This window comes from Suillus subalutaceus (assembly GCF_016647625.1).
Source record: "Suillus subalutaceus strain FC151 chromosome Unknown DFJ58scaffold_509, whole genome shotgun sequence".
Taxonomy (NCBI): domain Eukaryota; kingdom Fungi; phylum Basidiomycota; class Agaricomycetes; order Boletales; family Suillaceae; genus Suillus; species Suillus subalutaceus.
Window position 1 is genome coordinate 2,103 of NW_024540758.1, and position 13,232 is coordinate 15,334.

General features: G+C 49.4%; 2 protein-coding genes across 2 annotated transcripts; both read right to left on the reverse strand.

Moving 5' to 3' along the window:
- Positions 1-7,501: 7,501 nt before the first annotated feature.
- Positions 7,502-11,057, reverse strand: DFJ58DRAFT_719992 (uncharacterized protein; the record flags this gene model as incomplete). Its single annotated transcript, XM_041384685.1, has 13 exons — positions 7,502-7,574; positions 7,623-7,860; positions 7,915-8,573; positions 8,625-8,752; positions 8,818-8,987; positions 9,036-9,249; positions 9,270-9,429; positions 9,481-9,629; positions 9,691-9,856; positions 9,909-10,102; positions 10,151-10,522; positions 10,577-10,764; positions 10,838-11,057. 13 exons carry the CDS (start codon positions 11,055-11,057, stop codon positions 7,502-7,504), a joined length of 2,931 nt encoding a protein of 976 aa, XP_041234887.1.
- A 299-nt stretch (positions 11,058-11,356) lies between these two features.
- Positions 11,357-12,976, reverse strand: DFJ58DRAFT_738533 (uncharacterized protein; the record flags this gene model as incomplete). Its single annotated transcript, XM_041386985.1, has 8 exons — positions 11,357-11,762; positions 11,817-11,987; positions 12,055-12,210; positions 12,359-12,461; positions 12,517-12,574; positions 12,641-12,718; positions 12,783-12,846; positions 12,903-12,976. 8 exons carry the CDS (start codon positions 12,974-12,976, stop codon positions 11,357-11,359), a joined length of 1,110 nt encoding a protein of 369 aa, XP_041234888.1.
- Between the last annotated feature and the right edge of the window lie 256 nt (positions 12,977-13,232).

Sequence of the window (13,232 nt, forward strand, 5' to 3'; positions counted from 1 at the left end):
GTGTCAATACTCGGTTCTCAGTACTCGGTACTCGGTGATTCGAGTCTCGAGACTTGTGACTCGTGATTTACAAATCGACATTTGAAACTTGTGATTTCTGAGAACAATGTGTATTATCTTATGTATTTCTGTACTCATTTCACTGACTACCGAGTGCCAAATCTCAGGTCTTGGGTCTCGGTATTTCAAGACAACAAAAATGTATATCATCTTAAATTTGAATTTTCTTAACTCGAGCCTCGAAACTCGTAAAAATGTACAATACCTAGGCCTATCTGTCTATATGATATGTATCTGGGCCCACCCGTCTATCTAATACATAATTCACCTCACCCTTGGCCCACCTGTCTATCTAATATTACCCGACGTCGGCCCACCCATCTATGTAGAATTCCCCACGTCGGCCCACCCTTCTATCTAATATGACCCCACGTCGGCCCACCCATCTATGTAATAAATAATTCCGCTCACCCTCGGCCCACCCGTCTATCTAATATTACCCAACGTCGGCCCACCCATCTATGTAGAATTCCCCACGTCGGCCCACCCGTCTATCTAATATGACCCCCACGTCAGCCCACCCGTCTATGTAATAAATAATTCCCCTCACCCTCGGCCCACCCGTCTATCTGATATTACCCCACGTCGGCCCACCCGTCTATCTAATATTACCCCACATCAGCCAACCCGTCTATGTAATAAATAATTCCCCTCACCCTCGGCCCACCCGTCTATCTGATATTACGCCATGTCGGCCCACCCGTCTATCTAATAAATATTTCACCGCTCCCTCGGCCCATCCGTCTACAAAATAATACTAATACGTCGGCCCACACGTCTATATAATACTATTTGCTATACATCTCTCCTCAGGTCTATAATATATGTCAATCCTACTCTACATATTACCCACATGGGCCCACCCATCTCCATAATAATATTTCTCCCGGCCCATCCGCTATCATCGATGATATATATAACATTAGCATAGATGGGCCCACCCGTCTCCATCGGAAATAATATGCCTCCCGGCCCACCCGTCAACATCGGGAATATACATAACATCGGCCCATAATCCGCTGGCCCGTATTACACGGGATATTATGTAGGTCGGGTGACCCGTATAATACGGGATTTGTCACTGAAGGGGCTCGAGGCCGAGGTTCAGAAGGAGGAAGAGGCTGAAAAGCTGAAGCAACAAGCGGAAGAGGCGGAACGGAAGCGCTTGGCAGGGATTAAGAAGATTGAACGGGCTGAGGCCCGAAGGGAAGCGGAGGAGGCTAGGCGCAGGGCTATAGTAGCGGAAATGGTGAGTTATGACTTGTTCTATCGGATCCGTCCCTTATCGGATCCGTAGTCTCGCGCCATCTCAGCGGATAAGGATGGGGCTTGTACCCGCTGCGCTAAGAAGGGTCGCGCCTGTCTGTGGTCCGATGCGGATAGCAATTCCTTGGTAAGCCATCCTTGAATCTTCGGATCCGTGACTCTTAACATTCGGATAGATCAAGGCTTGTAACGCGTGCCGGAAGGACAAGGCTCCTTGTCCCGGACGACCTGGAACCGTTACGGATTCCAAGTCTAAGAAGAGGCAGCGCGCTGCGGAGAACCCATCTCCGAGAGGCAAGGGTAAGAAGCGCCAGCAGAGTCCGACTCCAGATCCGGATATGAAGACGGTAGTAGCGGATGAGGTGGAAGTGGAGTATGATGATCAGGCCTGGGTCGCGGCCGCTAATAGCATTGTAGCGGAACTGGCTCGGACCAACGGATTGCTCCAGCAGAGCATCGGAGCGGCGGAAGGGAGTAGGACTGCTATAGAGCGGATGAATACTAACTTGGAGGCGTTTTTGGAGCAGCAGAGGGAGTTCCAGACCATCCTTCTTGAGGGGATCCGGAATGGAATCCGGATTACAGAGGCGGCTCGTTCTGAGGCCACTGACAAGGACGTTGATGAATCCGGATCCGGATCCGGATCGGGGGATCTGGATCGGATCTGAGATCCAGATCATCGGATCTGTAACCGGATATATGGTATATGACATGGCGTCTCTCCCCGAATCCTACCGTCCCCTACTCTCGTCCATCAACGCGGCTGCGAAGATTACCGGTTCACCCATAAGCCCCTATGAGTTAATCAATATCATGTCAGAGGAATACGAGCACTGGCAACTCACCAGTCAGCGACCTGCCAAGAAGGGCACCAACTCGGCCTTATCGGCGAGAGCTCCTAACGGAAGGGCGAAATCCTCGTCCTCCTCCTCACCCCAATCCAATCCAGACGCAGTATGCTACAATTGCGACCATAAGGGCCACTACAAAAGCGATTGTTGGAGGCCAGGGGGAGGAAAAGAAGGTCAGGGACCAAACCAGAGAGGGAAGAAGGGAGGATGTACCCAAAAGCAGAGTGCAAACGCTGCAAAGGAGTCAGAGGGCCAAGATAATTATGCCTTCGCAACGACTGACCTTGCGAACATCGCCCAGAGGATGAATATCCCTCCAGAACGCCGTGGAGCCATTGTAGACTCCGGTGCAACCTCCCACTTCTGTCCTGACAGGTCGAAGTTCACGAACTTCATCCCTATCACCCCCCAGGCCGTATACACTGCGAACGGATCAGTTCTCAGCGCTACTGGAAGAGGAGACGTCAAACTAGATTTACCATTGGGGAAGAGCAAGACCAGTGTGACCCTGAAGGACGCACTATATGCCCCCTCCATGGCATTCACCCTCATTTCTACCAACCGCATCGCCTCTGCTGGATTAGCGGTCCTATTTGAAGGCAAGATGTGTCAAATCTTGTCCAAGGGACTGTCATATACCATATATCCGGTTACAGATCCGATGATCTGGATCTCAGATCCGATCCAGATCCGATGAACATATCCGTCGTCCGGTCCACAGATCCGCTTTGATTCTTATTTCATTTCCTGTTCATATAACTCTAACTATCGTTCATCTCCTTTCGGTATTCCTGTACACCGGTATACCGGTTATCCTTTACTTCCGCTTTGCTTACTGATCCGCTATGCTTACTGATCCGCTACACTTACGAATCCGCTTTTACTTGTACTTCATTCCCGGTTCATGATTCGTGATCCATCCAACTTACCAATACGCTCCACTTAGACTTTGCTTATACTTTCGTACATAGCCTCACACCTTTGCTTATTGATCATTCCGTTAGCTATCCGTAGTATATAAACCTTTGTATATGCGCTGTAGTAGATCAGTTCGAATATCATCTTAGATTGCACTCATTCCGTCTGGACTCTAAGTCCCTCCGTTATCCGTCCAGACTTGAGTACGCTACTCTTGTCTACTCCGAGACTTAGGATAGATTCCTATAGTCTACATATCCACCTCTGTCTTCGGACAGTCCTCACCCGTTAGTTTCTAGTCCGGATCCGATCTGGATTAGCCGTTACTCTATACGTTCGATATCCGGAAGTCTTAACGGATCCATTACAAGACTTATCCATTACGAGACTTATCCGTCTCACTAGACGCGATATTTTAGCTCTCTGAAATAAGGGGCAAGACTCGGGAAAGGGGCACAGCGCACGAGCTGAGGCCGAAGCCCTTCGGATCCGATACTACTTGAGTATGGTCTTAACAGGGACCCAAACGCGAAGTTATAGCCGAGATCCCGCAACTGGAAGGCCTATATAGCGTGGTCAATCAGAAAGAGCATCATGCCCATGTCGCCAGGACGAAGCTTACCTTGGCAGAGGTGCACCGTGCCCTTGGTCATGTGTCCCAGAGGGCGGTACTGCAACTCGCGAAGGATCAGCTTGTCAAGGGCCTGGATGTCGACCTCACCTCCCCTACCGAATTCTGCGAAGCCTGTGCTAAAGCGAAAGTGATCTGTCAACCCTTTCCACAAGAGTCGGCAACTTGAGCACTCACCTACACGGAACTTGTCCATACGGACTTGTGGGGCCCAGCGCAGACTACTAGCCTAGGAGGGACGACCTACTATATCAGTTTCACGGATGATTACACCCGTGAAATGAAGGTTGAGTTCCTGAAAACAAAAGGTGAGGCATTGGAGGCGTTTAAGAGGTATGAGGCGCACCTTAGCCGTCAGAATCCGGGAGTCAGACTCCGGAAGGTTTGGTCAGACCGTGGAGGGGAATACTTGAGCGCGGAATTCGATAAGTATCTGTTGGACCAGGGAATCGAGAGACAACTTACAGTCCATGATTCACCCCAGCAAAACGGGGTTGCCAAGCATCTCAATAGAACGCTGGTTGAGCTCACTAGAGCTATGCTCATTGGCCGCGATCTCCCCAAGTTCCTGTGGGCTGAAGCAATCAATTATGCTACATGGTTAAAGAACCGCCTACCATCAACCGCAATACCTGGTGCTACTCCTCATGAGCTTGTCCATAGGACGAAGCCCAACCTCTCCATGGCCCATGAATTCGGCTCCAGGGTGTATGTCCACCAGGCGAATGCTGGAAAACTCGAACCCTGCGCGGAGGAGGCTGTCTTCGTCGGTGTCGACACCGATAGCAAGGCATATAGGGTGTACTGGCCTGCGAAGAGACGTGTCTCGGTCGAGCGCAACGTGACCTTTGCGCCGCCGGATGTCCTCGTTGACCAGGATGTGCTGAACGAGGGGGAGTCAATAGCAATGGGTGAGAGGAAGACTAATAGCAACGCACCTAGCGTCCAGCCCATCCCGGCTACCCCAAATCCCACTCCCACTCCTCCAGAACCCACTCCCATTCCAGACGCCCCAGAACCTCGTGAGACCCGAGCCAGACCAGCAAAAGGCTATTATGCCCAGCTCCAGAATGGCCAGACGGCAGCTGTAAGCATCGAATCCCTGCAAAATGCGTCAGACTTGGACCTTCTAGACGAGGAAGCTCACATTCACCTAGCGTTAGCCGCAGCTGAGCCAGAGCCCACTTTGAAGCAGGCTCTGAATGGTCCGGATGGTCCAGAATGGCAAGAAGCGCTCGACTATGAGATCAGTCAGCTGGAGAAGTTAGGAACATGGGACATCGTCGACTTACCTCGTGGTGTAAATGTCATCCCCTGCCACTTCGTGCTAGCTACTAAGCGAGGCCCGGATGGCAAAAAGCTGAAGCTGAGAGCCCGTCTCGTCGCGAATGGACAGAGACAGCAATACGGCGTCGATTTCTTTGAGACGTTTGCTCCGACGGCGAATATGAGCACTATACGTGCCGTATTAAGCATGGCAGCCCAGAAGGACTGGGAGATCCACCAGGTAGACGTCAAAAGTGCTTACCTGTATGCAGACGTCCAGGAGGACATCTATATGAGAGCACCTCCCAGATATCTAAAGGATGATCAGCGAGGCAAGGTACTAAAACTAAGACGAAGCTTACCAGGCCTAAAGCAGGCAGGATTTGAATGGGCGGAGGAGCTGGCTGGAGCTTTTCAGAAGATGGGTTTTAGTCGGTCCCAGGTCGATCAGGCAGTCTATTTCAAACGTACCCCCCAGGAGCACATCGTCATCACCGTGTCAGTTGATGACATGGCCGTCACCGCCAACCACAAATCCCACATCCTCCAGTTCAAGTTGAACCTGCGCGAATTCTTCGAGATATCCGACCTGGGCGAGCTATCATGGTTATTAGGGCTAAAGGTAACTAGAGATCGAGTGGCACATACCATTACCCTCTCTCAAAAGGCCTATGTCGACACTATCGTTGAGCGTTTCCGATTGGGCGATGCAAAGAGTGTGCAAACACCCATGGAACCGGCCACCTCCCTATCCATAGATCAGTGTCCAGGCACGCATGCTGAGCTCCAAGCCATGCGTGATGTACCTTACCAGCGAGCCATTGGCTCATTGATGTATGCGGCCACGAGCACGCGTCCAGATATCGCCTTCATGGTCGCGACATTGTCGCAGTTCATGCGAAACCCCAGGAAAGCACACTGGGAGGCTAGTAAGCGAGCTCTTCGCTATCTAAAAGCCACTGACGACTTTGAGCTCACCTTGGGATCCACGGATGCCGGGATCGAAGCGTTCGTCGACGCAGATTGGGCTTCGCAGCCACACAGGCACTCCATGAGTGGGTACATAGTACTCCTCAATGGAGGCCCAGTGTCCTGGAGCGCGCAAAAACAGCCCATAATAGCCCTATCGACGGCAGAGGCTGAGTATATCGCCTTAACCAGTGTAGCGAGGGAGGTACTATACCTTCAATTACTCCTTGGCGAACTTTACGAGCCACCGATCCTCCCCACCCCCATATTCTGTGATAATCAAGCCGCTATAGCATTAGCATCCACCGGCAAGTTCCAATCACGCACCAAACACATCGACTTAAGGTATCATTTCGTTCGTTCTCATGTGAAGAACGGTACCTTCGAGCTCCTCTATTGTCCCATGGACGACAACGTCGCCGACACCTTCACCAAGGCATTGGCCCGCCCCCAGCTCCAAAAGCTGCGTACCCATATGGGACTGGCATGCGCTCGAGGGGGAGTGTTGAAGTCCGAGCGATCCAATGAGGGAGAGAGTGAGGAAGCCGAAGGATCCGGCTAGGTACGAGCAGGAGAAACAGGTCCGAGCGCGTGAGCCAAAGTGGCCAATAGGCTGCGCCCGAATGACGTCGGCCTGTGCCCTGCAATATACATATGTCAGAAATTTTCCCTCCTCGTTCCTTACTTACCTACTATAAAACTAAGCGCCCGTCAGACGCACACATCTCAGTTCAAGTTGAAACTGAGATGTAAGTACCTAAAAATCATGTATGTTAGCATTAGCTAACCAAAGCATAGCGTACCTTTCTGTTCTAGGTACTTTGCACGTTAATATACACAGAGTTCAAGTTGAAACTGAGATCGTACCTTTCTGTTCTAGCTCCCTCTCTCTCCGTTCGCTCGCCTGTCATCACGACAGACCTGCGCAGCTTTCTGCTTCATGAGCGGATCCCAGAGAGCTGGGAGTCACGCATTCGCCAACCTTATGGACTGACTCTGATGACATTCAACAAGACCATACTAGGAGTTGAGTTTGGTGTGTGCGAGCAGGATTGGGCAGAGGCCGCACAGGAGGCTGTAGAACGTCATACTGCTCCTACTTGAAACTCCCGAGTTGACTGACATTTCCATTGATGATGAGCCAGCTGTTGCATATAGTACTAAATCCCTTGTATCGCTTCGGGCTAACTACCTACCAGATTACGGTATCCATTATTCGGGTATACTTAACAAGAAATTTCACCAGTAGCTGTAGTATAGATGTATCAATTGTTGTAGTACAGCAAAAAGTCGGGTACAAAAATGCACTCACTCACCATGCGCTGAACAGCGTCAGATACATCATTCCCTACTAGGATTCACTGATACATCATCCGAGAGAGCCGATACATTCGATACATACATGACACTCAAGAGAGCTGATACATCACATTCACTGATACACGATACATTCGAGAGAGCCGATACATTGAAGAGAACAGATACATCAATAGATACATCGATGTATTGCTGCATAGTATGACGAACGAGTACAGAATAACTAATCTTCTGCAGCTAATGGTGGAGGGCCTTCAATGGTGAGTGTGCCATCTGTATCAGCCATGCCCAGCGTGCTATCGTCATCCAGCTCAGCAATTACGACCGCAGGGACAATGGCCCACTGTTGCTTGAATTTTTCCGACATGGCGTTACGGAGTGCAGATTGTCGGTTTGCGTATGCTGCGGATCCTTCGCTGTCTGCCGACCTCTCGAAATGACGCGCCAAAGCCAGTCCAGACCACCACGTACTCTGCCAGGCTAAGAATGACAGCACCCTCCGCATCTCTTCAAGCAACAACAGCAATTCTTCAGACCAGCGCGCCTCTCGTGCTCTTGCTTTGCACCACTCAATGCGAAGACCTGCCAGCCATCCGTCAACTTCACGGCGAATTCAAACAATATTGTAATACGTACAGTCTTGAAGTCCCTCGTCATTGTCTCGTAGCACCCCGGGTGTCTTCCATATCCACGGTATATCGCGAGTACCTTCAGATTGTCCCTGGATGAAGTCACCCATGGGTCTCATATCCATCACTCCGAGAGGGCGTAAGATATCGGTCCAGCCAACTTTTCCTAGCAAGGGAGCAAGGGCAATAAGTGCGTCCCGAGCGGCATCATATTTTGCCTTGCTGGCATGCTTCTTCTGAGCCGCGTGATCGAGAGCAGTGCACGCACGAGTGGAGGCACGTTGACCACGTATATTCGCCATCTTGAATGTGTTGAGGTGAGCGAATAAACGAATATGCTGTCGAACATCATTCAACGCGTCATGGGATTGGGCATACCGGAGTTCCCATTCACATTCACGAAGCTTTTGGTCACAAGGAAGGTGTGGGTCGAGCTGGGATGGTAACCAGAGCTGAAATTGCTCTGGTTTGAGTGCAGCGACACTTCCCGAACGATGAGTTTCCTCTGCGGCGCGGATCGGGGCAACTGCGGGCATATAAAGGACTTGGATTTGAGCCCAATTGTCCAGTCGACGTTGTAGTGCGTTGCTTTGATTGTATATTTTGGTCTTCTGTGTGTCAGTCGCATGCTGACCCAAAGCAGAAATGTCTGCGGCCAAACGCCGTCTATTTTTCCCTTCGTGAGAGGAGGTTCCCGGAAGATATTGCAATACTTACTGCTGATCTTGTAGGTCAATACCCGATGCAATGAGGACACTCGGAGAGATGTCGGCGTGTAACGAGACACCTACACCAGCCTGTAAGTCTGCAGCCTCCTTCTCGGCCAGCTGGCGGCGAAATAGCAGCTTGAGTCATAGCTGCTAAATGTCAGTTTCGGACAAATGAGTAGAGAAAACGACTTACGAATCACCCTGCTCTCGAACGGGTTGGGCTGTGTATTGTCCTCCTCCCATGACTCGATTTCTGACTTCCACACAGAGAGCGATGGTGCTGGAATCGATTGTTGAAGCTCGTTGAGCTCTTCTCGATGAAGCTTAGATCTCCTTGAGGCTTCTTTCACTTTGCGGAGTAGGCTTCGACCTTTAAATACATGAGATTCAAAATGAAATAGTCCAGTCAGGAACATACCGAGCATGGTGACTTTTTTCCAATTCCAGTCCGAAAAATGGTCGTCCAAAGTATCGCGGCGTGCTCCTGGGCCCATTTCTTTTGTACTCGACGCCACGCGATTAATATTTGCCCACCCTCTTTCAGGTGCTTCCCCATCCGTACGTCCAACGTTCTTTCCGAAGTTAAATGAGAATGCTGTTTGACATGACTGAACGTGCGCATTAAGATGAAACTTCGGAACAAAAAACGAACGAGCTTGTTTTCACGGTCGAGGCGCAGTCGGGGTGGCATTGACGCCATGCGAGGCCATAGTTTTTTGTTCCATTGGCAGGCGATGTCGTATGATAGATTGAATACTAGCACGGCGAAATTGACCATCACTGAAAAGACTAGATAGTCCATGTTTAGATATCTAGTGCTAGGCTTAGCTCCACGAGGCTTGAGAAATGATCAAAAAACACACCTTTCACCTTTTTGCAAATCGCCAACTCCGTTAGGAAGTTTCATATCATGCCTTGCGCAGTCCACGGTCCCGACGCCCGTGGCCGCAAGCCCCCTCGACGACTTAGTATCAGCCATATTGACGGCGTTATGACTCACGCAGGTACTTTTCTGTGATAAGAATGGAACATAGTAAGTGTAAGTGTGCGCAAACAGTGTAAAATTACTGTACCTCCTGTGGCTCACAACCACGCTCGTTCAGATACTGTTTGTACGCAGTCTCCTCGACAAAGTAGCATGACCCAGCGTTGAGACTCGGATCAACGCTGTCGCTCGAAACAAGCTTCCGTTTAAGTCGAAAATTCGCGTCGATAGCGAGAAAAAGAGCGTATTTCCATCTAAAGGATGTTATTAGTGAATAATGAAAAACAACTGTGCATCAAAACATACCTGATATCGTGCGGTGCATCCTCCCAGTCCTCAGGTAAGTTCTTTCCAGGGTGAGGGCATGCTGGACAAAGTATGGCGCATTCGCCAGCGGAAGTTGCGTCAACACCACTGGGATCATGACCTCTTCCTGCTCGCTTGAGTACCTTGAGGTGGCGCCATTGACGAACCATTTGCATAAATGCGGAATAACGATCCTAAACTAGCGATGAGGAGAAAATCAGCGAATATTAATGCAGACGTACCCTAATTGGTGTGGTGCTGGTGTTATCTGTCCGTCTAGCGATACTGTGGTAGAATTCGTATGCGGATACCTTTGATTCGAATGTGAGGAGGTGGAAGAACTCCATCAGTGCGAATGTGGTGGCAGTTTGAGGTTTCTTTGAAGTGGCTGGAAACCATCGAGCACGAATCAGCTGTTTGTAATGGATTTGGGCCGTTTCACAGCCGCAAAAGTCGAGGCCGATTTCATGGATTCCGTGTATGTCTACGACGACGAAATCATCGCCAGCAGCAGGCTCAGGGTTATAACACTTCTCCCCTGGATTGTGTCCGAGTTGGATGCGCAAGCCAAGCAGCTTGAGAGAGACACGCACAAAAAATGTGCCACACCACTCCTAAGGGCAGATGAGTTTCCAAGTCTAGCTCGAATTAATGCTCGATAAACATACCTCAACTCTATGGAGTGGATTATGTGCGTGCCGTTGAAGAACACATGCACGGCACACCATTTCGGCTCCAAAACAATCCCGGCAGCGGTAAAGTAAAGGGTCTTCCCCCTTGCAAGCGCATGTCTCTCGAGCTATCTCGTCACCACGGCCCTCTAGACGGACCATTTCATCTAGGTATGATGACCGTTCTTGTCTCCAATGAAGTAAGTGAACATTCTGTCAAATATTAGCTTGATAACCAAGGTATTTGAGTATACACACCTGTATTCTTTTTTTTGTCAGTGGTAGTCGTTTGGATTGAGTCCACAATCCCAAAGGATGGGTCATCGGGCTCGCTCGGCAGTGTCTCCTCCCAGGAATCGAGTGATGGTTCAGGACAGGATTGCACTGCGTCAGGTTGAGATACCACGAATGTTGTTGTTCGCAAGGACAAAGAACCGCCATCATTGACACCAAAAGAGCGATGCCGAAGATACTCCATGTTGTCATCATGCGAGTCTTCTATGTACTGACTCACTCGTGGTCTTTTGAATGGCCGTCCGAATCTGCGCTTCATTCTGCTGACCTAGTGTATTCCCGAATGTAACAGAGGATTTTTGCGAGCCGCAAACCCATTCACTGTTGAACTCGTTGCAGCCATGCCACGTGTGAACTTTACCTAAGGCCTCATGATCCGACATGCGATTTGTCAAAGTCAAAATACTGACGCATCTGCTGTATTGATATGCAATAAAATCAAGCTACATTACAACAACCGTTAACTTACTGCGTGAAGGCCACTCAAACACGAAGACGCTTCTGGTACATCAACTCGCCCATCGAGTGAGCAACACACAGCTCCGAAACTCCCTCTACGTCGAAGAAAAACTCGATATCCTCCAAGTATGCAAGGGTGGTACTGAGGTAACGAGTGACTGTGTCAGCAGCACGAAACTCAGCTGAGACACCGCAAAAAGTAAGGATTTGATCTTGAACAATGATGGAGCGGTTGAGCAAGCCTTGGACTGTGGCTGTCATATTGGTGACAATGGTTTTATCACCATTATCGGCACGGTCGTCTGTGTATGCGATGCTGTTGACAAATTGAAGTAAGACACCCTCAGCAAATGCACAGGGTTCAGTGATCAAAGACACCATTTCGTCTTTGATCACCTTGAGGGTGAGCAGACATCCTGTAAGATCCGATCTGCGGGATGTTAATTTTGTATTCATTTCATTTTCTATTTATAAAACAACGTACGGTGGGTCATCGTTCTCCTCAATGTCGCTGAAATTGCCTGTCTCCGGCTCATCACCATCTTCATCCGAGTCGTATCCATGCAGAGCTCTTGCAATGGCTTTCTCGAGCTCCGATGGCTGCCCCGTGTTCTTTTCAACACGAAACTCCCTTCGCCGTCTTAGGATTATATCTCTGTTTCTTCAATCGGTCGACCAGTCAGGAACCACCGGAGACAATTAACAAAAGCGGTTAGACTTACTTTGCATAATAGCGTCTGCGTTTATCACGACCTTCTTGCAGTTTAGCCTCAAGTACCTTATCAATAAGAGGACGCAGGCATGATTTTAGCTGCAGAGGTGTAACGGTGTGGTGGTGGTTGGTTGAAGAAGTTGAAAAGAAGCGGCGAGCACCATAGCTTCTTGAGTATGGCACGAAAGAGTGGAATCTCAGTAGTATTTCACAAGAATAACACCAAGGACCGCAATGATTCATGAACGAGTAGTAATTAGATAAAAATTCAGCTGCAAGGTTTCAAAGCTTTCTGCCACGCAAGACCATTATACTTGAGAAGATCGAAGTAAGTCTCTACACTATTGTCCATCAAAGACAAGGCTTCCTCCCATGTATCATAATCCAACTCAACCGCATCCACGGCAGCTGCAGCGCCTGAGCAAAGATAGTCTGAACAGGCCCCATCTGTATTCAAGCTATGAGAAAGCACTTCGCGAGCTTTGCAAAGAAGTTGTTGGGCGTCTGACACCATTCCCTCGCAGGATGGTCTTGTAGACGGCCAGCCCAGATTGTCAGCATCTTGAACGAGTGTCAAACTGCAGTGACTCAAGCACAGCGTATTGAGAAGGTCCGGGACGATAACCTAGGTCAAGCCATATGTTATCGAGCTGGTGCAAAAGTTGTTGTGTGACCTGGCCGATTGCATGGTATGTAAGTGTCATTGGGGCCCGAGGAAGTTTAATATAAGTCACGTACCACTGTAGCTCCAATGTGTTTACGCCAACGAGTTCGGGACTTCAAGCGTTCATCAAGCTTGTGCCTAGGACAAACAAGTATTTTGAGAATTAGATGTGCAGAATGATACAATTGACAGACCTTTCATAACATCTTCGCTTGGATAGTAACCGAGCCTCGCGGCGTTGTGCTTCGGTCTTGTACTTGGCTGGCATGAAGAAGTGTCGCTAACAGTCTGTTGATGCAAATGAATGAATGTTGAAAAGCGATAAAAGTTGAAGCTTCACGTGAGGTCACTCACTGTAACAGTTGGACTTAAATGGGACACTCGCTGTACCAGCACTTCGGGACAAATGAATGCAGGCAAGATCACATCTTTTTGAACTTTCTGCAGTTATCATGATCTTGATCAAACCTCCAGCGCTCGCGAAGACGAGCTGACATCTCCTCATCATCCTCGGGGATGATGGC